This window comes from Geotrypetes seraphini, chromosome 5, assembly GCF_902459505.1.
Source record: "Geotrypetes seraphini chromosome 5, aGeoSer1.1, whole genome shotgun sequence".
Lineage (NCBI taxonomy): Eukaryota > Metazoa > Chordata > Amphibia > Gymnophiona > Dermophiidae > Geotrypetes > Geotrypetes seraphini.
The window spans coordinates 21,162,312-21,186,704 of record NC_047088.1 but is presented as its reverse complement, the minus strand read 5'-3'; the positions used below and the strand labels follow the sequence as shown (position 1 = coordinate 21,186,704).

The window sequence follows — 24,393 nt, the reverse complement described above, 5'->3', positions numbered from 1 at the left end:
ATTGCCCCTGAATCTACCACCCCTCAACCTCAAATTATGTCCTCTGGTTTTACCATTTTCCTTTCTCTGGAAAAAATTTTGTTCTACGTTAATACCCTTCAAGTATTTGAACATCTGAATCATATCTCCTCTGTCTCTCCTTTCCTCTATGGTATGCATATTCAGGGCTTCCAGTCTCTCCTCATACGTCTTCTGGCGCAAGCCTCCTATCATTTTCATCGCCCTCCTCAAGTCTTCTTACATCCTTCGCCAGATACTGTCTCCAAAACTGAATACAATAATCCAAGTGGGGCCTTACCAATGACCTGTACAGGGGCATCAACACCTTCTTCCTTCTACTGACTACGCCTCTCTTTATACAGCCCAGCATCCTTCTGGCAGCAGCCACTGCCTTGTCACACTGTTTTTTTCACTTTTAGATCTTCGGACACTATCACCCCAAGGTCCTTCTCCCCGTCCGTGCATATCAGCTTCTCTCCTCCCAGCATATACGGTTCCTTCCTATTATTAATCCCCAAATGCATTACTCTGCATTTCTTTGCATTGAATTTTAGTTGCCAGGCATTAGACCATTCCTCTAACTTTTGCAGATCCTTTTTCATATTTTCCACTCCCTCTTTGGTGTCTACTCTGTTACAAATCTTGGTATCATCTGCAAAAAGGCACACTTTCCCTTCTAACCCTTCAGCAATGTCACTCACAAACATATTGAACAGGATTGGCCCCAGCACCGATCCCTGAGGGACTCCACTACTCACCTTTCCTTCCTTCGAGCGACTTCCATTAACCACCACCCTCTGGCGTCTGTCCGACAGCCAGTTTCTGACCCAGTTCACCACTTTGGGTCCTAACTTCAGCCCTTCAAGTTTGTTCAACAGCCTCCTATGAGGAACTGTATCAAAGGCTTTGCTGAAATCCAAATAAATTACGTCTAGCATATGTCCTCGATCTAGCTCTCTGGTCACCCAATCAAAAAATTCAATCAGGTTCGGCACGATTTACCTTTTGTAAAGCCATGTTGCCTCGGATCAAATCTTTCCTTTTGGCTAAGTCTTAATAATAACATTATAATTTATAGCTAAAGAGACATATGATCAAGAAACTTTTATTTTACTTTTGCGATTATGATAAAAATACCGAGGGCCTCAAAATGGTACTTGGTGGGCCGCATGTGGCCCCAGGCCACGAGTTTGAGACCACTGCTCTAAGGTATACATATTTAGGGCTTCCAGTCTCTCCTCATACGTCTTTTGGTGCAAACCTCCTATCATCTTCGTTGCCTTTCTCTGGACCGCTTCAAGTCTTCTTATATCCTTTGCCAGATACAGTCTTCAAAACTGAACACAATACTCCCAGTGGGACCTCACCAATGGCTTGTACAGGGGCATCAACACCTTTCTTCTACTGGTTACACCTCTCTCTACACAGCCTAGCATCCTTCTGGCAACAGCCACCGCCTTGTCACACTGTTTCTTTGCCTTTAGATCTTCAGACACTATCACCCCAAGGTCCCTCTCTCGATCCGTGCATATCAGCCTCTCACCTCCCAGCACATATGGCTCCTGATTTCTAATCTCCAAATGCATTACTCCGCACTTCTTTGCATTGAATTTTAGTTGCCAGATATTAGACCATTCTTCTAACTTTTGCGGATCCTTTTTCACGTTTTCCACTCCCTCCTTGATGTCTACTCTGTTACAAATCTTTGTATCATCTGCAAAAAGGCAAACCTTTTCTTCTAACCCTTTGGCAATGTCGCTCACAAACATATTGAACAGGATCAGCCCCAGCACTGATCCTTCAGGGACTCCACTACTTACCTTTCCTTCTTCCTGCGCAATGGAGAGACGGAACTGTGCTCTACACTTAGAGATGCATGAGTTCTCAGCTTCCAGAATCACATCCTTACCAAGCTAGGGAAGAGCCACACCATAGAACAGTGTTTTTCAACTCGGCCCTGGAGTACTCCCTTGCCAGTCAGGTTTTCAGGATACTTGATTTGCTTACATTGCCTCCATTATATGCCAATTTCTTTCATGCATAGTCACTGTGGCTATCCTGAAAATATGAGTGGCAATGGGGCACTCCAGGTCCGAGTTGAGAAATACTGCCATAGAACATCACCCCTGAAAGACCAGGGGATAGAAGAAGTGCTACAGGAACAGTGGTATTGCCTTCTTAGGTAGCAGTAATCAGGTGGCCACAAAAAGAAACCCCCATCTTCGCCCAAGATGAAGTCTGGTGTGAAGGAGCAGGCCAAAAAGAGCCCTACCCCCACACATTATAAGAGAATGAATAGCCAGAGAGACATAAAGAAATTGGGAATACACTGGAGAGAAAAAACACTGTTGTCAGGAGGAGAAAAAAAATAGCCAGGAGCTAGAAGGAGGCAGCATATGTGGCTGGTGACTAAAGATGATTCCCCTACAGAAGGTTCGGAGAAGATGGGGGGGGGGGAGGGATTTGTGAAAACCCAGAGGCTGCTGCTTCCAAGCAAGGCCGCTTTTGGAAGGCCCTAGTTGTTGTTTCTGCTCTGGGCCTAAAGCCGACACTCCCCCTCAGAAGACTCAAGGAGACGACACTCTTGTGAGTCCAAAACTATAATCTGAATAAATAAACATGCTTTAAAACATACTGGTAAGAAAGTTTAAATTTTTTTTACAAAACAACTAAGCAATTATAAGAGTTCCGACAGATAAAATGAAAGTGAGAACAGTTTAACAACTCACAAATCAAAACTAAGAGCTCCTTTTACAAAGCCACGCTAGGGCCTTAATGCTAAATTGCTGCGGTAGATTAGCGCACCTTCGTAAAAGCAGCCCTAAGTTAATTCAAATTAATAAAACAAGCGAGTTATGAACCGATATGTGAGCACAGAATTTGTGCACTGGCACTATGCTATTTTAAAAAACAGAGCAAAAATGTCAGCTAAAATACATAACTAACAAAAACGAAAAAGGGAACAAAAAACAAAATGAAAACGCCTTGAAACCTCGAAGGTGCTCAGAGCCAATATATGGTAAGAAAGTGACCAAACCGGGGCGGCGACCCCTGTAAGGACTTTCAAAGAGTCTATCATTGCACCATTCTCAAGCGGTAGAAAGGTATTTAAATTTTGGTGAATGTCTTTTTGTTCTATTTTTCTTCTTTTTTCTATTAAATGTCCAAAGCTTAAGTGAAAACTATGATCCTCAAAATAGGCAAAACTTAACTGTGAGTGTTTAGGAAGCCCAACTTGCTACAGCAGGTACAGGTGGGTCCTAACGCGTTTCGCCCCCCCTAAACCGATTGCATTTCCTGTATAAAAAGACACTCACCAAAATTTAAATAACTCTGTACCGTTTGAGGATGGTGCAATGATAAACTCTTTGAAAGTCCTTACAGGGGTTGCCGCCCTGGTTTGGTCACTTTCTTACCATATATTGGTTCTGAGCACCTTTGAGGTTTAAAGGCATTTTCATTTTGGTTTTTGTTCCCTTTTTGTTAGTTCACAGTCCTTTGGGAACTTTCTCTGTTTGAATTTCACCAAGTTGTTATATTGGGGAGCTAAAATACATATCCAGATAGGTTAGAGGAAGGCTTGAAACCTGTCTGGTTAAAACTGAACATAAAAAAAGTAAAAGCAGGAATAAAAAGCTCAAAATAGAGAAGCTTATGCACAAAGAATGCCAACTAGTCTCTCTTCCTGGCCGTGGGCTGTTGTTGATCTCCATAGCAACTTCAGAGCTAGTGAGAGGTCACATGACCAGATTCAGAGCGTGTGCGTTCAAGAAAGTTCCAGAGAGGGACAGAATTAGAAATGTTTAAAAATGTTAAATTAACCTAAATGCTCTCAAAAACAGTCCTGTTCCAGACTGAAGAGTGATGATAGAAACAAAGATTCCAAGCCATTTTCAGTGACAGACCAGTTGGAAATCATCCAGAGGATGAAGCACATCATTAAGTATTAAGTTTAAAAATTAATCCCCTCACCCCCATTTACAAAACCGCACAAGGGGTTTTTAGCGCCCCGATTGTCAATTTATCTTTTAGGCCCCGATTTATCCTTATTGACACTAATATTTTAGTTTAATTTTCTTTTCTTTTCTTTTTTAATTCTTTATTCATTTTTAAACTTATAATAAGTGTGATAACATATCCATACAAATAACCATAAATATATCACTTAATAATCAACAATGATACATATAATATTCTCTTATCTCCCCCCCTCCCCACCCTTATCTATCATATAATCAATACTTATACAACATGTAACACTAAAAATACCCTCCCTCCCACCCCGTAATTGAACTTGTAAATTTAAGGGAAACAAGATTTTTCTAATCATTGCAATACTTTGTTAATGGCTTCCAAATATCTTGAAATTTCCTGAAACAACCCTGTTGTATTGCAATAAGTCTCTCCATTTTATAAATATGACATAAGGAGTTCCACCAAAAATTATAATTTAATCTATTCCAATTTTTCCAATTATATGTAATTTGTTGAATGGCAGCCCCAGTCATTATAAGTAATAATTTGTTATTATTTGTAAATATCTGACTTTTTGCTCTCATTGCCATACCAAACAGCACAGTATCATATGATAATGCCACAGGGTTATCTAATAACATAACATAACATCATCATAGAGATAATCTAATATTGAAAATGTCCAAAAGAAACCCTGACAGAACATCTAATCCAGCTCCACAGGAAGAACATATTTAAACCTACCAGAGACTTTTCCATTCTATGGACTTTCCCACCAAAATCCAAATTTCTGACCAACTGACTTTCCTGCCAAAATTCAAATTGGTGGACTGACCTGTTCCCAATCAGGTCAGTGAACCCACTATTTCCAAAGTCACACTGCATGATGGCTGAAATGTCAGTTTTTGTACCTGACAGAGATGCAGCGAAACCCGGAAACCTGCGACAAGCAATAAGACGGCATGTTTAGACTCATTTACATTATTCGGTGGAATCAGGCAGAGCTGAACTTGAAAGACATCAGTGATCAAGACAGATAAAATTACAGCACTGATATAAGAACTGGACTACTTGCTCAGTGGTACAAAGCAAATCCAAAATCCAGTGGTCCTGTTATAAACAGCCATGTTAGGATTAAAGGAAAGTTAAAATTCATGTGGGAACAAGCCAGCAGAGTTCCTGTGGGCAGAGCAAAACTGGAGAAGGAAGAGCTCTATGGAGACACTCTACACACTGATGGACATATATACTTACCTGCAGGTGTTAAATGTTAATCAGATTATGTTATGTAATATTAATCAGGTTTTCTATTCTGCCTTTACCTATTCAGTTCAAGGTTGGGTCAGTTACCCAGGAAGTTACAGTGGACAGATTGACAGGGACAGAATTGCTAGTACAGGTAGATCAGTACATTTACTAATACAGTTAGGTCATAGTTACAAGTACAAGTAGGTCATCGTTGGCTCTTCCTTTTGTCCCAGGAGTTGCATTGGACAGTTTAGAAATCAGCTTTTACAATTACCATTTCATTTACTTCAGGGTTGGCTCCCTATCTTGGTACAGAAATGCTTTTAAGAGTTTTCTGAGCCTGAAATAATGGTCACGAGATTGTAGTGGAAGTGGAAGTTGATTCCAGCATTTTGCTAGTTGATATTGGGATGGATAAGGTCATTTGCCTGGTAGACTTTATAGTGTTGCATGCTGGGAATTTGAAGTGGAAAAGATTTCTGGTGGAATATCTGTTGGAGGCACCCGAGTAGAATGGTTAGCTGTTAGGTAGTTGTACTGATGTGGGATGCAATTCTGCCTGTCAGTGGAATACATATACTTTGTGAATAGTAGAGAGAAGAAGATTCCTGTGTTTGAGTTAGTCTTTATGAAAGATCAAAGAAAGAAAGTTGGGAGTGTTGGACCTCATCAGAATGGACCAGTCAACCTCCCTGGAACCAAAGGAAACAGGCAAAAAGGAAGGAGAATGAAAAAAACTGGAGAAGAATGGTGAAAAAAGGAGAGCAGAAGAGCAAGAGATTTGTGATTGAAGTGAAACAAGGAGATTCAGGTGGCATAGAAGAAGAACCAATGGAGGAAGTTCCTGTTACTCTAGAGCACACAAGGTTAAACACAAGGTCCACGAGCTGAATCCGGCCCTCCTGGCCATTTTATGTGGCCTGCAGCAGTGCTCCCGGCTTTGGAGTCATAGTCCGGGAACTTCCCCTTTATACGGTCTGACCCCAAGGCTCTGGGTGGTGTAGAGGAGGAGGAAGGGAGAACTGTTGGGAAGAAAAAGGGAGACATGGTGGACCTGGAGGGAGGGAGACAGGCAGGGGGAGAGATGGGAAGGGGCAGTTGGGAAGAGAAAAGGAGAGAAGTTACATCTTGGGATGGAAGGGAGGGAGACATGTTAGGCCTGGGGGTGGAAGGGAGAGAGAGGGAAGAACAACAGAAAAGAGAGGGAGCAAAATGTTGGACCATGGGGATAGAGAAGGAGAGATGTGGTAATGGGGAATAGATAGAAGAAAATAGGAGGCTGGGAAAGGAGTGAGATGGGAAATGGAAAAGCTAGGGACTGAGAGGAAATGGAGAATTGAGAGGTAGATGAAAATGTAAAAAGAAAAAGGGTGAGAAAGAGGGCAAGATTTGAGTGGACAGGTAAAAAAGAAAAGAAAAAGTTAAGAAACCCGAATGGGAAAAATCTATAAGCTGGAGACAGGCATAAGGAGGGAATAGAACAAGAGAGAAGAGGAGAATTAGTAGGCATCCCTCTGGCTGTCCTTGGTTTTAAAGGTAAGGGGGTCCAAGTGGGCTTTGGGGGGTGGGGTGTTGGGGTTTTGTGAGGTGGGGAGTAGGCATCCCTCCGGCTTCTATCAGCTCAGCAGCAATGCGATTCTCTAAACGGCATCTGTGACATGGACACCAGTTAGAGAATTGGAGTAGTTAGGTGGGGTTAGACGCGATTCTATATAGGACGCCTATGTGTGATTCTCAAAAGTCGCTTAGGCGGCTGCTGAGACCGGGCATCCTATACTGAATCAAGCCCTTGGCGATTGCTTTAGATGGCAAGACATAAAGCAACAACAAATGGGCAGGTCCCAAGCTGGATTCTGCTACTGAACTGGAAATAAAACCTAATATTTATGTTGGCCTTGAACTTCCTCAGCTCAGCAATGAAGTGATCCAAGACTTAAGCACAGATCAAAGCTCTGGCTATAGAACTGTAACTACCATTAGAACAGGTGTCTTGCTAAAGTAGGGGTGTCCAATGTCAGTCCTCGAGGGCCGCAATCCAGTTGGGTTTTCAGGATTTCCCCAATGAATATGCATGAGATCTATTTGCATGCACTGCTTTCATTGTATGCTAATAGATCTCATGCATATTCATTGGGGAAATCCTGAAAACCTGACTGGATTGCGGCCCTCGAGGACCGACATTGGACACCCCTGTGCTAAAGGATTTGGCTCTGTTGGAAACAGGACCTAGCAGATGGCCCACAACAGCTCTGAGGGTCATGAGAATATGGATTTCCAAGCATAATCTGAAAGGAAATAATCTGAACATAAGAATAGCCTTACTGGATCAGACCAATGGTCCATCAAGCCCAGTAGCCTGCCCTCACGGTGGCCAATCCAGGTCACCAGTACCTGGCAAAAACCCAAAGAGAGCAACATTCCATGCTACCAATCCAGGGCAAGCAGTGGCTTCTCCCATGTCTTTCTCAATAACAGACTATGGACTTTTTTTCCAGGAACTTGTCCAAACCTTTCTTAAAACCAACTACGCTATCCGCTCTTACCACAACCTCTGCAATGCGTTCCAGAGCTTAACTATTCTCCGAGTGAAAAAGAATTTCTTGCTATTCGTTTTAAAAGTATTTCCCTGTAACTTCATCAAGTGTCCCCTAGTCTTTGTAATTTTTGATTGAGTGAAAAATCCATTCACTTGTACCCGTTCTACTCCACTCAGGATTTTGTAGACTTCAATCGTATCTCCCCTCAGCTGTCTCTTTTCCAAGCTGAAGGGCCCTAACCTTTTTAGTGTTTCCTTATACGAGAGGAGTTCCATCCCCTTTAACATCTTGGTCGCTCTTCTTTGAACCTTTTCTAGCACCACTATATTTTTCTTGAAATAAGGAGACCAGAATTGAACGCAATACTCCAGATGAGGTTGCACCATGGAGCAATACAGGGGCATTATAACATCCTTAGTCTTGTGAACCATCCCTTTTTTAAATAATTCCTAGCATCCTGTTTGCTTTTTTGGCAGAAGGTTTCATCGTATTGTCTACAAAAAATTTAAGAATCGTTGTAGAATTCTGTGTTGGGATTTACATGATAAAAATACCCACCTTTTTGATATAGCTTTCAATCCTTAACCCTATTCCTCTGCCCTCCAACCCAGCCAGCTGATTAACCGTTCCCCTTAACTGTATCCATGACATCCTGTTTGTCTGTCTTGGCTGTTTAGATGGTAAGCTCTTTCGAGCAGGGACTATTTTCTTACTCTTTGTGACTCTGTACAGCGCTGCGTGCGTCTGGTAGCGCTATAGAAATAATTCATAGTAGTAGTAAACTAGTTCAATCTAAAAAAAAAAAAAAAAATTGCAATTGGACACAAGGTCCCAGGCATTTCCTCTTCCAGCTGCAACTGTTGAATGAACAGTGTGAAGAGGTAAGGAAGATAGTCATGCCAATGGTTGTTTACCCAGGTAAGACTCACTTTAATTACTTATATAATTCCACTGGAGTTCCGTTCCTTCCCTAACCATGTAAACCGTGTCGAGCTCCATCTGCGGAGATGATGCGGTATATAAACCCAAGATTTAGATTAGGTTAGATTAGATTTAAGGAGTTTCTGAATACATCTTTAGATTCAGCATATAAAATTGCATAATTTGGTCACCACAGGAAGGAGGAACAGTTGTGGAAACCTTCAATTAGGTGGCACCTGCTCCCTGAAGAAAACAATTTTGAAACGGGGCTCGTCGGAATACGAGGTGGTGATTTGAGATAAGTAAACTTTTTGACCAGCAATCGCTTTGAGCATAACATCTTCATACATTTATTTATTAAAATGATATAAAGCAATGAAATTAATCAAATAGTCAATCCTCTATAGTAAAAACCTAATTGCGTATGCGCACTTAGGATGGCGTGATCCCTACCACCGTGGTCTCTGGGTCTGTGCCAAATTCCACTTTCAAACACGGAGGCAGGGAACACGCCGGTGACTCCCTCCTCCTGTCCTCACTCACCAACTGCTGCTGCCGCTGCTGCTCCTCTTCAAAGCAGCCTGCTGAGGTTCGGCGGGGGGTGATCGGGGTTTGGGGGGGGGCCCTTGCATAAAGGGCAGAAGGGCTTGGGCTTCCTCCTGCCCGATCCTGTCAGGGAGTTCGGGGGTGCCCGGGGCAGGAAGGCTTGGGCTCCCTCCTGCCCCGATAGTGTCAGGGAGGTCGGGGGTGCCGCGGGGCAGGAGGGCTTGGGCTCCCTCCTGCCCTGATCATTGTCGGGGGGGGGGGAAGGGTGGATCGCGGCAGGGGAGATGAGCCATCTCTCCTGCCACGATCATTGCTGTAGGGGGTAGGCAGGTTGCTGGGGCCACTGAGCTGATCGCAGCAGCCACGATCAACTCAGCGGCCCCTTTTCGGCACTTATACCTGTTTTGACTTGGTCTAAGTCAAAACGTATGAGTGCCAACTAGGCAACTTGCCTAAAATTTTGGTTATACCTGCTGCACGCGTAGGTCTAGGTCGGCCCACCTCCCGCCCTTTCCCCTCCTCTAAAAATGCCTCTTTTCTCTCTGTGCGTTTAGAGGCAGGGTTTTAGATACGTCTAAAATCAGCTTTGATTATGGCCATTTAGGCCACTTTTTAGACTTTTTTTTTTTATTATTATGAGCCCCATAGCGTATGATATGATTGTGATATAAAATACACACCCTGTTTCCCCGAAAATAAGCCCTAGCATGATTTTTAAAGATGCTCCTAATATAAGCCCTACCCCAAAAATAAGCCCTAGTTAAGATTGACCCCCTCGAAGCCTCCACCCCTTGACACTAGTGCTGCCTGATTTGCCAAAAAAATTGGACTCATCGATTCAGCAACCCCCCCCCCCCCCGATGCTTTAGGAGGCCTCAGAACGGAGGTATGTCAGTCTCAAAGTGGGAGTGTCGGTGGGGTTCTGCTGCACAGGGGGATGGGAGGGAGGGATAGAATGATGCTGCACAAGGGGATGGGTGAGAGGAGAGGAAAGATGCTGTACATGGGGGGAGAGAAAGAAAGAGGATGAAATGGAGTGGAGGAGAGGAAGGGAGAGATTATTGTTGTACATGAAAAAAATAAGACATCCCCCGAAAATAAGCCCCAATGCATTTTTTGGACCCAAAATTAATATAAGAAACTGTAATTGTTCTTGATTGGTCCTTGCTATTTTCAGGCCATAGACCAGGGTATCGCAAACTGTGTGCTTGGCACATTAGTGTGCCGCCCGAGATTTCAGGTGTGCTGTGAGACGCCAGGAAAGAGGAGAGGCACCGCGCCAGCCGTCTGCCTACAGGACATGCCTCTCACGGTGAGAGGCACATCCTGTAGGCAGTTTGCCGGTACCAGTGCCTCTCCTCTCTGTGCGTCTTCCCTTCCAGCACCCCCACTGGCGGCTCAGGGCCTGACTGGAGGGCCTTTGCAGACATAAACTTCGGCGCACTTCCAGATGCCTCGAGCCACAGCCTCTGGAAGTTTAGTGTGCTGCGGCTTGACAAAGTTTGCAAGACGCTGCCAAAAACCAGAAGTCTGCCCAGCACTGGCCTGACTTTCCAACTGCTGTTATGATACCATTCTCTTTCCATATAGGTAATAATAGTAATAATAATTTTATTCTTATATACCGCCATATCCTTTGTGTTTATCGGTGACCCGTCAAAAGCATGCCGACAATCCCGCAGTGACATTTGCGAGAAGGACATATGCACACCACCGCTTTGGCCACTTTTAAACCTTTCCGTTAGCACTTTGAGGGTGTGTGGCGGGGTAAACCCTCACTACATTTACAAGTCCTTGTGTTCCCGTTGGGGAGAGGGTTGGGGGGAGAGGAGCCCCCCACTACACTGAAAACTCCCAAACAGTGAAAACGGAAAGGAAAACGGGAGTTTTCAGTGTACTTGGTGGTTTCCTCCCAAACACCCCCCCAATGGGAGCACGGCAACTTGTAAATTTAGTGGGGGTTTCCCCCCCCACGCCCCCCTCACAGTGCTAACGGAAAGGCTTAAAAGTGGCGGTGCGCAAATGTTGCCGTGGAATTTGTCGGCGCACTTTTGACAGTGTATCGTGTTTACCCCACACATTTTTGAATTATCTCACTGTTTTCATCCCCACCACTTCCACAAGCAGGGTATTCCAGATATCCATCACCCAATCTGTGAAAAAGCACTTCCAGATGTTACTCCTAAGTTGGCTACCACCCAGTAGCCTCAATTCATGTCCTCTAGTTTTATTTATGGTTACCATATTTAACGATGAACAAACCCGGACACATGGGCCGCACTGAGGTGGAGGATGAAATCTTTTTTCCTACGGTTCCCAGGGCGACAAGAGGGCATCCGCTATAACTCGGGGGGGGGGGGGGGGGGGGGAGGTTTCATGGGGACACCAGGAAATACTTCTTCACCGAAAGGGTAATTGATTGATGGAATAGTCTTCCACGTCAGGTAGTCGAGGCCAATAACATGCTAGACTTCAAGGGTCGATAGGACAGAAAGGTGGGGTCGCTCAAGAGGAATGCTTAATAGATGGATTCTCGAGGGAGGGAGGGTTCTTGAGTGGGCAGACTTGTTGGGCCGTCGGCCCTTTTCTGCCGTCATATTCTATGTTTCTATGTTTCTCTATGTTTCTATGGGCCTACCTCTTTCTGCCCCCCCAGCCCCGCCTTCTCAAAAGCTTCATCTCTTCGTCTCTTTTTCCACGACCTCCAGACCACGTTTGGAGGGCCTCCAGCATGCATGGATACGTGTGCGTCATCCGCGCATACTTGTTGAAGGCCCTCCAGATGTGGCTGGAGCTCGAGGCTTTCCAAAACCCAGACAAACTGCCGGGTTCTGCAAAGTCCATCCAGCAACCTCTAAAAAGGGGCCGTGTACAGGTTTTCTCGGACGTCTGGTAACCCTAGTTTTACTGCTTCCCAATATCTGGAAAAGATGAAGCAGAAAAGTGAAAGGAATGCCAGGAGAAAAAGGGCGAGTAGGTAAGAAGGAAGAAAATAGGGAACCGAAGATAAGATGGAGAGAGTGAGAGGAAGGAAGATGGATGGCAGGAGAGAACTCTTTCATGCAACACTGGTTGAGTGCCTACCCATCCCGGTGACCCATCAAATGCAAGCAGGACAATTGCACACATGAAAAGTTTGTGCACTGAATGAGATACTATTTTGTCTTTTTGAGGGGGTGAAGGCCTCCCCTACACTTTCTAGTGTTAGGGTAAGGGTTACATTATGATTATGGGAACCCTTTACATAAGTGGATATCCCAAGGGACGGGGCCTGAGGAGTCTCAGCAAATTAGGGCCTTCCCGATATCCACTTATGGAAGATTTCACAGGGCGCAATTGATGGGGCAGCATTGTTGTGCGCACACTTGTCTGTGCGTATTCGTCGGGGCGCAATTGTCATGTACGGGTTTGTCGGTGTGCCACCCATCCCTACAAACTCTCCATGAGCTGCTAGCTCAACTCTGTTAAAGGGGGAGGGGAGGGGGAAGGGAAGTGGAGGATTTCTCAAGCTCACCGGAATCTCTCTTGCCCTGCCGTGTCCCAGATCTGCAGTTTGATGCGTTTTCCCGGCTCGATCTCCACCAGCCTGGAGAAGAAATCCACTCCCACCGTGGGATCTGACACTGGAACGAAGTATCCCTCGGTGAAGCGGCGGATCAGACACGATTTTCCCACTGTGGAGTCTCCGATCACGATCAGACGGAACTGGTACAGCCAGATTGCCTCCATTCTCTCAAGGGCAATTTAAAGGAATAACAGAACCCAAATTCCAATGTCGAAGTCCCTCCCAGAGGCGGGAAGGAAAATATTCAATGAAACTGTAATAAATGCAAATCAGTCTTTTGCTCTGTGAGGTCTTATTAGTATACCAAACGTTTAGCAAACCGAGCCCGGGCCATGGCCAAAGCCACAGCTCTGGAGTGCTGCTCTGATAGAGCTGGTGATGGGCATTATACAGGTTGCAGAGACTCGTCTGTAAAATACAAGAGCTGAATAGCTGCCCAGCCACCTCCAGGGGGTGCTGTCTCCTGGGCTCCTGCAGTGTGGGAAAGAAAATTAGAAGATGATAATAAATTCTGACAGGCAACACTGTCTTCCCTCCACCTTTTTACTCCAGGCAGGGGCTACCAGGCTGCCTCCTGGCTCATGCCGGCCCTTTTCCCTCTGATCCCTGAAGCAACACCAGAGCTCCTTTCAGATTCAAAGGTCAGATGGTTTCCATTTCTCCTGAATCAAATTCAAGCTTCTGAAGCCAACAGGGGCTCTTTTTCAATTAAAAAAAGAAAAGAATATTGTATCATTACTCCTGCCTTTTTAAATATAAAAAGAATTCACAATGCATGGTTTCCTACAGGCGGGCTGGGCTTCCTTGTCCTTCTGGTACAAAAAAAAAAAAAAAATGTGCTAAGATCCTTCCTTTTCAGAGATGCAGTAAAAATATTTTTAAAACAGCTGAAATGTGGGTCAGCTGCTGAGGACCAGAACACACGCAGCGATCTCTCAGTAAAATGCAAGAAATCATCGTAGACTGAACCAGATCTGCAGCTTCGGATTTATCAAGTCTTGCTCCTGGCTCTCATACAAGCGAGGCTCCCTCGGCTTTATCTTCCTCCTAAGGGCTTTGCATCAAACAAGGAGGCTTTGGAGGAAAGTCATCCTCAAGGGCGCCAGGAAATCTGAAGCAATTGCTTTATTCTCCTCTCAAAAAAGCCTTGCATTGTGTGTGTCTCTCTCTCTCTCTGGATCTGTAGTTTAATTTTGGATATCCAAGATCTATATATATTTCTTTGTAGGGATGGAGAGATGCTGAACAAAAAAAAAAAAAAAGGATGCTGAGGACCAGAGATCTGATGAAACGGCAGCAACACCAGCACCAAACACTCTGACTCATCATTGGCACCAGCAGCTACTGTAATTACCAGGATAGAGAGGCTGCAGTGTGCCGTAGTGCTTAGAAGAGAAGCACCCGAGTCTCTGCTAGAGTTCACCTGCTGCAGGCTTAAAGCCAGATACTGGCATTTTAACAGAACAGCTCCAAAGGAGGCTCCATGTCTTAAATAACAAGCTAGTCCAGACCTGGTTTTATCTTGTGGTATACATAGCCTTACAATTCTGGCTGTTCCATTGCAGTTTCCCAAGAAAATACAAATTAGGAGTTGATTCCTGTCACAAGGCAAAACGGGGACTGGATTAGCCTATTTCTTGTGACAGAGTCATACCAGAACCTTAACTGCTTAGAACAAGTGGTAGAGAGAGATAGAGATATATATATATATAGAGAGAGAGAGAGAGAGGTAGAGAGAGAGAGAGAGATAGAGATAGATAGAGAGAGATAGAGATAGATAGAGATAGAGATAGATAGAGAGAGAGATGTATATATATATATAGAAAGAGAGAGGTATAGATATATATAGAGAGGTATAGATATATAGAGAGAGGTATAGATATATAGAGAGAGGTATAGATATAGAGAGAGAGAGGTATAGATATAGAGAGAGAGAGGTATAGATATATATATATAGAGAGAGGTATATATATATATATATATATATATACACAGAGAGAGAGAGAGAGAGAGAGAGAGGTATATATATATATAGAAAGAGAGAGGTATAGATATATATAGAGAGGTATAGATATATAGAGAGAGGTATAGATATATAGAGAGAGAGGTATAGATATATATAGAGAGAGGTATAGATATATATAGAGAGAGGTATAGATATATATATAGAGAGAGGTATATATATATATATATATATATATACACACACAGAGAGAGAGAGAGGGGTAGAGAGAGAGACAGAGAGACAGAGGCAGAGAGAGAGAGAAAGGCAGAGAAAGAGAGAGAGAGAAAGGCAGAGAGAGAGAGCGAGGTAGAGAAAGAGGCAGAGAGAGAGAGAGGCACAGAGAGGCAGAGAGAGAGAGAGAGGCACAGAGAGGCAGAGAGAGAGAGAGAGGCACAGAGAGGCAGAGAGAGAGAGAGAGGCAGAGAGAGAGAGAGGCAGAGAGAGAGAGGTAGAGAGAGAGAGAGGCAGAGAGAGGTAGAGAAAGAGGTAGAGAGATAGAGGCAGAGACAGAGGTAGAGAGAGGCAGAGAGAGAGAGAGAGATCTAAATCTAATCTAATCTATTTCTGCGTTGCGCATACCTATACAGGCTCAAGGTGACTTACAGAGGGAAGTAAAAGAGAGGAGGAGAGGTAGGGAGGATTGGGAAAGGGGAGGGACTTAGATGCTGGCAGGCATCAAAATCTTAGGCGACCCCTATTTCTGCCAGGGTTTTCTTGGCCTAAATACCGGCACCTAAGTCCAATTTAGGTGACTACATGGAAAACGGCCAAGATTCACCCACGATCCACCCGGGTTATGCCAACCGCTAGTGGGATAGCAGCAGAGGAGGCCCCACCAGGTGCAATGGCAGAGTTAGGAGGCAAATCAGGAGAGGACAGCTTTGCAAAATCCAAGCCAGGACAGTGTATCAAGGAGTAAGCAGTAATTAACAGTGTCAAAGGCAACAGACGGGTCAAGAAGGATGAGGATCGAGTAAAGGCCCTTACATCTGGCCAGAACAGGTCACTGCGGACTCGAGGGCGGACTCTGTCCACATTCTTTTGTTACCTCACGCTTAGACTACTGCAATGTACTTCTCTCGAGCCTCCCGCACGCCCGTCTCTCGCCTCTTCAATCCGTTCAAAATGGTGCTGTGCGACTCGTATTTCGTGAGACCTGCTATTCTCATCTTACCCCTCTCCTCAAGTCGCTTCATTGGCTCTTTGACCATTTCTGAATACAGATTAAACTCCTCTTGCTGACTTACAAGTGCAATCGCTCTGAAACCCCCCCCCCACCCCTATGCTGCCCCCCGTGATCTCCACTCATCGGACAAGCCCCTCTTATCTGTACCCTTCTCTTCCACTGCCAACTCCAGACTAGAGAGTTGCGCGGGGAAAGAAATCCCACCCATCCCCCCCATCCCCGCCTGGATCCTCTCCGTCCCCACCCATCCCCGTCAGGATCCTCTCCATCCCCACCCATCCCCGCAAGGAATTACCTCCATCCCCGCCCATCCCCATAAAAAGCAACAATTACTTCTGACAGGATCATCAATTTCACAGTTTCTTTTGTGTTTGTGCTGCTGTTTTCCTTGTGGAATCTCTTTGGTGGATCCCTTTTTTTGTTTTCTGTTCAGGTAATTAACTTATAAATCCCCTCTTTTACTAAGGCTGACATGTCCATTATATTATATGGACGAACCCTGCTTCCAAAACCTTCCATCCCCGTGGGAGTCCTGTGGGCCAGAGGGGGGTCCCCGCGGGACTTCCGCAGGACCCGCGGGATTCCCGCGATCCCCATTCCCGTGCAGACCTCTACTCCAGACTCCGTCCCTTCTTTCTTGCGGCGCCGTATGCCTGGAACAGGCTGCCTGAATCAATACAACACGCTCCGTCCCTGGCAGTGTTCAAATCCAAGCTAAAGGCCCACTTTTTTTGGAACTGCTTTCAACTCTTTAACTCCCCCTCACTGCTGTCAGATACTTATACCAGCTATAATCTCCCCAACTCTGAAATGTCCTGTCTAAATTAGATTGTAAGCTCTTTTGAGCAGGGAGTGTTAGAACGTACAGCGCTGTGTACGCCTTTCAGCGCTATAGAAATAATAAATGGTAGTAGTAGTGTAGAGCAGTGTTCTTCAACCACCGGTCCATGGACCAGTGCCGGACCACAGAAATTTCCTGCCGGTACACAGGGCCAGCATGTGCATCAGGCCCAAAACAGTGTTATTCAACCGCCAGTCCACGGTGCGATCGATGCAGCGCTATCTTTGAGCCAGCTCCCTCTTCCTCACTGATTCAGTGCACAAAGCCACAGGAAGTGGCTCCTACGGGTGTCCTGCGCCTGCACCGGAAGCCTTCTCTCCGACGTTGCCATGTCAGAGGGAAGGCTTCCAGATGAGGCACGGGACGTGCAAGGTGCAATTAATACTATTATGGGGGCGGGGTCTGGGGTGGAGATTGGGTAGAGATGGGCGGGTCCCGGCCCATGACTTAGCCCAGTGTTCTTCAACCGCCGGTCCACGGACTGATGCCGGTCCACAGAATAATTATTTTATTTCTGCCGGTCCATGGGTGTAAAAAGGTTGAAAAACACTGGTGTAGAGTACAGGGGGAGCGAAAGCCAGATTGTAGAGGATGAAGAGAATGTTGAGATGAAAGGAAGTCAGGGCAGCAACGGATGATAGCATGCTCACGTAGCTTGGATAGGAAAGGAGGAAGGGAGACAGAGCAATAGTTGGAGGGGCAGCTGGGGGTCCAGCAAAAGTTTTTTTGAAAAGCGGCTTAACAACTGCATGTTTGAAGGCATCGGGGGCCAGTTGCAGTGGAAATGGATAGGTTGAGGCGATGGCAGATGGGAAAGAGAACAGTATGCGAGATGGGGGTCAAGTAGAGGGGTGGAACTAGGGTCCGAGGGGCTTGGCCGAGGAAAAAGCTGTGCGGTTTCTTCCTCTGTAATTTCAGGGAAGGAAGAAAATGTGGCGGTTGGTAAAGGAGGGTGGAAGAGGGAGGGCCAGGGAAGGGATGTGCGAGCGCATCCCGAGTTGTTTGGGACAAGGAAGAAGGGATGGGTGGAAAGGGGAGCAGAACGTGACTTTGGGGCGAATTCAAGGGCAATCTTGTGAACTTTATCATGGAAGTATTCAGCCGTGCTCTGGGAAGAGAGAGATTGGGGGGGGGGGGGGGAACGGGACCACTTTCAGGATGAAGTTCAGCGTGGCAAAGAGACAGCGAGTGTTGGAAGAAAGGGAGTAGGATGTAGTTTTTGCTTGACCAGTGTAAAAACAAAATTTAAGGAAATCAGCATAAATTTAAAGTGAGATCGACGTGTGTATGAGATAAGAGCCAAAGGCACTCGGCACAGCGGGTACAGGAAGGCACATAGCGGATACTGGGGGTGACCCAAGGTTTGGTACACTTTTATAGAGTGACATTTCAGTACATCTTGTGCCTTCCCCCCCCCTCAAAGCATGTGCTGTTTTCACAATGTGGCTTCGCATGTATTTAGGGTCTCTCTTACAAAGCCACATTAGCAATTCCCTTGTAGCAAATGCACTGAAGCCTCTTCAATTTCTATAAGCTCCAGTGCATTAGCCGCAGGATAATTCACTACCGAAGCTTTGGAATAAGGGCCTTTAATTTTCTTGTCAGCTCGGTTTAAGCCTTTTTTTGTTCATTCGCTGCCGTTTTAATTCATATGGGGTATGTTTGTTCTTGTGTTCCGGCAGTGGGTTTTCAGGATATCCCTAATGAATATGCATGAAAAAGATTTGCATATAATGGAGGAGACAGGCATGCAAATATGTCTTATGCATATTCATTAGGGATATCTTTAGAGAATGACACGGTGACAAAATTCATCACCATTCCCGTCCCCGCGGATAACCGCGGGAAATAAACCCATGTCATTTTCTAGTGTCTATTTCAACCTCAGCCCTTCTACACCAACATTCTTCACAGCAAAGCTTTTGAGTCACTGGTTGTGGCCATTCATACTCTGATTCTTATGGGAGCCAAGGATAATGAAGTCATTGTGACATCACTGATGTGATTGGTTCTTAGGCACTGGTGGAATGAGGCATTATGACATCACAATATCTGCTCTGGATACCAGAGACTGTCATTCTGTAGTGTCTGTTTCAACCTTGGTCCTTCTACACCAGCATTATTCAAAGCAAAGCTTGCGGGTCAGTGGTTGTGGCCATTCATACTCTGATTCTTATGTGAGTCAAGGATAATGAAGCCATTGTGACATCACTGATGTGATTGGTTCTTAGGCACTGGTGGAATGAGGCATTATGACATCACAATATCTGCTCTGGATACCAGAGACTGTCATTCTGTAGTGTCTGTTTCAACCTTGGTCCTTCTACACCAGCATTATTCAAAGCAAAGCTTGCGGGTCAGTGGTTGTGGCCATTCATACTCTGATTCTTATGTGAGTCAAGGATAATGAAGCCATTGTGACATCACTGATGTGATTGGCTCTTAGGCACTGGTAGAATGAGGCATTATGGCATCACAATATCTGCTCTGGATACCAGAGACTGTCATTCTGTAGTGTCTGTTTCAACCTCGGTCCTTCTACACCAGCATTCTTCAGAGCAAAGCTTGCGGGTCAGTGGTTGTGGCCATTCATACTCTGATTCTTATGTGAGCCAAGGATAATGAAGCCATTGTGACATCACTGATGTGATTGGCTCTTAGGCACTGGTGGAATGAGGCATTATGACATCACAATATCTGCTCTGGATACCAGAGACTGTCATTCTGTAGTGTCTGTTTCAACCTCGGTCCTTCTACACCAGCATTATTCAAAGCAAAGCTTGTGGGTCAGTGGTTGTGGCCATTCATACTGATTCTTATGGGAGCCAAGGATAATGAAGCCATTGTGACATCACTGATTTGATTGGCTGTTAGGCACTGGTGGAATGAGGCATTATGACATCACAATATCTGCTCTGGATACCAGAGACTGTCATTCTTCAGTGTCTGTTTCAACCTCGGTCCTTCTACACCAGCATTCTTCAAAGCAAAGCTTGCGGGTCAGTGGTTGTGGCCATTCATACTCTGATTCTTCACTCTCTCCTTAAAGAATGACATAAAGATGGTTTCCTGCGGTTATCTGCGGGGACGGGAACGGTGATGAATTTTGTCACCGTGTCATTCTCTATTGAAAACCCAACTGGCTGGGGGTCCCCCAGGACAAGGTTGAGAACCACTGTGTTAGGATGACCAGGTCACCCATTCCAGAAGGGAGACTTTTTGGCCAGTCTTTGATTTCTGCCAACTTCATCTTGGTGCATTAAGGGACCTGCAGCACTGATTTCAATGGCTAGAATCATGCATTAGATATAGTACACTGCCATAGGATGTCATTTTAAAACCAGGACTGGCCAAAAAAAAGGTCTCCCTTCTGGAATGGTTAACCTGGTCACCCTATTCTTGTGTACATATTTTTACAGACTTTTTTATGTTTTGCTGACCTTCTTTTAATCACCCAGCAAAGAAAAGTGCAAACTTAAAAGGTAACTTGCAAATGATCAGCCAGTCTTCAGGAATCATCAGCCAGGGAGCATAACCTTTGCTGGTACTCAGATGATTTCTGAAGACTGATCATTTGCAAGTTACCTTTAAGTTTCCACTTTTTTTTGCTATGTGATTGTTTCATATTATAGCTAAAAATTGAGTAAATGCGACTTCTTTTAATCACAGCATGTAAGCACATCGCAAATTACTTCATTCGGACTCTCTTTGACTGAAATATAGGCATCGAGATTCTACTCTTGGTCATATGGTTTACTCCTATACTGCTAAACAGCATTTTGGGAAGAGGATTTTACACCATATCAGTGTTTTATGGCAACCCAAATGTTCCCCTAACTCCCTTGATACTTTTTTTCTACGTGTGCAGTGGCAGCGCCAGTTCCACAGGGTCTGCGTGCGTTTCTGAAGATTGCACTACTTTTGGGGGTTAAAGCTATCCTGCTGCATAGGCTGCATTCGGACCCGACTGATCCATCATCTACTACTGGAACGCCAGGGGACTCCTGATTTGGAATCCTCCCAAGGTCGTCTCGCCTGCAATCCACATGAAAGCCATTTTGGAATTCTTTGACTCCAGTTGCTCGCAGTAGATTGTTAAATTTGTAATCCTTTTGGCGCTTTCTTATCCAGAGTGCACCCCTTCTCCAGATTCTTTTGGACTGTTGTATGTGTGGGGGGTGTGGGAGGGATAATAATTGAAAATCTTTATTGTTCCATGGACTTGTACCTTAGAAACATGACGACGGAAAAAAGCCATATGGCCTATCTAGTCTGCCCACCCACAGTAACCTATCCCCAGGCCCTCTTGAATTCAGACAGAGTCTCTGTTTCCACCACCTCTTCGGGAGACTGTTCCACGCATCTACCACCCTTTCCGTAAAAACAGTATTTCCTGAGATTACTCCGGAGCTTATCACCTCAGAACTTCATCCTATGCCCTCTCATTGCAGAGTTTCCTTTCAAATGAAGACTCGACTCGTGCGCATTTAAACGTCTCTATCATATCTCCCCTCTCCCGCCTTTCCTCCAAAGTATACAGATTGAGATCTTTAAGTCTGTCCCCATACGCCTTATGACAAAGACCACGCACCATTTTAGTAGCCTTCCTCTGGACCGACTCCATCCTTTTTATATCTTTTTGAAGGTGTGGTGCTATGCCAGTTTTTCAATAAATGTTGATTAAAAAAAAAAAAAAATCCACAGCATGTTAATCGTGTCATTCTCTTTTCATTTGTTTTAATTCTCCCATTTTTAATTCAGCTTTTTTTTTATCCTGTCAGACACATAGCATAACTTCATGTTTGTATTATTATTATTATTAACATTTTTAGTGCTTGTAGAACACCCACCCTCTTTTACTAAGGTGCGCTAATCAAATTAGCACACGTTAAATGCTAACACGTCCATAGACTAACATGCATGCATTAGCGCTTAGCGTGCGCTAATCGGTTAGCACACCTTAGTAAAAGAGCTAGTTTTTTTTTTTTCCATAGAGACACATTGTGATACAGTTAAGTCACTTATTTGATACTGTATAGATCTGTTCGCTTAATATACATTATTTCAAGTGTCTTTGGGGCTAGTATTTTTTATAATCATATGGTCCTCCTTTAGATACCCTGTTTTCTTGGCTCTTTACTCCCCTATAATTAAGTAACTACGTCACCCTTTTATACATAATAATAATAATTTATTAAAAATTATTCTTCCTTGAATTAAAAAGTTTAAGAAAATAAGGGGGGGAGGGGGGTACTTTTTTTGTTTATAATAGAAGAATATATTTTTCATAATGATATAAGGGGGATATTATTATAAGATGTCAAGTGTATTTAAAAGTGAAATTGATGTATGTATTTATTGTACTTGATTTAAGATAAGAAATGAATAAAGTATTTAAAAATAATAATAATAATAATAATTTATTCTTGTATACCACCAAAGCCATAATAGTTTGAGGCGGTTTACAATGAGAAGGACTGGACAATCAGTGAAAAAATACAATACAAATCATCAGAAATACTTACAAGATAAAAAAAATTAAAAATTAAAACAGTGAATCATTAGGTTACAAATCAATCAAACAACTATGTTTTTACTAATTTTCTAAAAGTAAAATAAGATGGAGCACGCATAATAATATTACCCAACCAGTCATTCAATTTGCCTGCCCGAAATGCAAGAGTTCTATCCAAAAATCTTTTAAAATGACATGCATTTACTGTTGGGTAAGCAAACCTATGGATTCTGCGTGTAGGCTTGTTAAAACAGTCTAGAAAAAAGTCCATTTGTCCTGGCTTGTTTTATTTTCACCTATTTTTTTTCAATTAGCATTTGGAGAGGAAATCGCCTTAAAATGATCATTTCTATTATGGTCAGAATAGTAAGTGGTAACTTTAAAACAATCCTGAAAAGCAAGTACTCTGACTCCTTCATGAATGACTGACCCATTCATCTCTCCGTTTTGAACCTCCCAACCCTACCTTTCCCTTGAGGCTATCACTGGAGTACGTTTCATATTTCAAATATATTTTTTATACTGTCTTTTGCTCACACCTGACCTGAAGAAGGTAGCTCTGCATTCCCCCTGTACAGCAGAAAAAAAATCACCATTTGAGCCAATCAGGGCCTTCAGCCTCTCCCACTGCAATGCACTGGGAGGAGCGGAAGGCTATGACTGGCTGAAAATCACCATGGTGATCTTGAATCAATCAGGGCCTTTGGCCCCCCCTCCCAATGCATCCCAAGATGCATTGGGAGGAGGATGCCTCATCACTGCAGCTTGAGGCCCTGTAGGCAGAAGGACATGAGCTTCCCTCCTGCCATTTGCTCTTCCAAAGGTAGGGGTTGTTCTGGGGATGTGGAAGGGGGCCCAGGAATGTTGGGGAGATGTGGGGGGTGGAGATGTGGGGGATATCAGGGTGATGTCAAGGGGAGGGGTGTAAGGCTCCGTGGCTCAGATGATCCTGGTAGGGAGAATCCCCATTAGCTGAGCCACCAGGAATCTCCTGAAACCAGCTCAGCTGATGGGAAGCCTACGGGGTTTTTTAAATTGCTCTTTGGGTGGTAGAAAGGGGTCGTGACCACTGGGAGAATAAGGGGGGGGGTCATATCTTAAGTCAGGGGTAGGGAACTCCGGTCCTTGAGAGCCCGTATTCCAGTCGGGTTTTCAGGATTTCCCCAATGAATATGCATGAGATCTATCTGCATGCACTGCTTTCAATGCATATTCATTGGGAAAATCGAGAAAACCTGACTGGAATACGGCTCTCGAGGACCAGAGTTCCCTAACCCTGCCTTAAGTCCTCCAGTGGTATTCTTGTCAGTTTGGGCACCTTTGTGGAAGTTAGATGCAACTCAAACAGGTCTAACTGCTGGCATCTAAGTTCCTTCTAGGAAAGTTTTATGGCTGGGATACGTCCAGATTGAAGCCTGTCTTGATTCCCACCCATAACACACCTCTTTGTTCTCTGGACGCACTGCAGCATGTCCAGAAAGCTGGTTTTGATGATCGGCACTTGGTCTTCCTGCTATTAGGTCATCCAAGTGCTGACTTAGGCTGGTTTTTGGATGTTTTAAAGTTTTGATTATGAGCCCCATAGTATTTATTAGGGTTATAAACCATTCACTACCCAGGATACAAATGACTTATTATATTTTTCCTTTCCAGAAGGGCAGTAAGATGCAGATTCAGCAAAGAAGCCACACATAGTGCATGTTGTTAACGATCTTACTAGTTCCAGAAGAATCTTAGCATAATAGTAGCGATACATTAATAAGTATATTTCTAAGGTGGAATTTTTCCAGTTCCACACAGGTTCTTATTTGGTACCTGAGGCAACGGAGGATTATGTAACTTGCGTAGGGTCACAAGGAAAAGCCCTAGGATTTGATCCCACAACCTCTGGGCACAAGGGCAGCAGCTCTACCACTACACCACCCTTCACCTCCAAGGTATTAGGGTAGAATGTAGTGAATGAAGAACAGGTATAATCAGGTGGGTTTGTAGGGCAAATACTAGTGCTACCCGATTCAAATCGATTCAGAGAAAACTGGACTCAGTGATCCCGA

The 24,393-nt window shown here is 44.4% G+C and overlaps 1 protein-coding gene across 2 annotated transcripts in view; it reads right to left on the bottom strand.

The window, feature by feature from the left end:
* RAB39B (RAB39B, member RAS oncogene family) overlaps nucleotides 1-24,393 on the bottom strand; it is a 53,705-nt gene that overhangs the window by 14,293 nt on the left and 15,019 nt on the right. Inside the window, exon 1 of one of the 2 annotated variants that reach the window (XM_033946101.1) lies at nucleotides 12,742-12,956. The exons of the other annotated variant lie outside the window; for it this stretch is intronic. Coding sequence (XP_033801992.1) covers nucleotides 12,742-12,956 — 215 coding nt within the window. Of the gene's footprint in view, nucleotides 1-12,741; nucleotides 12,957-24,393 lie in introns of those variants that run through there. 2 annotated transcript variants of the gene reach the window in all.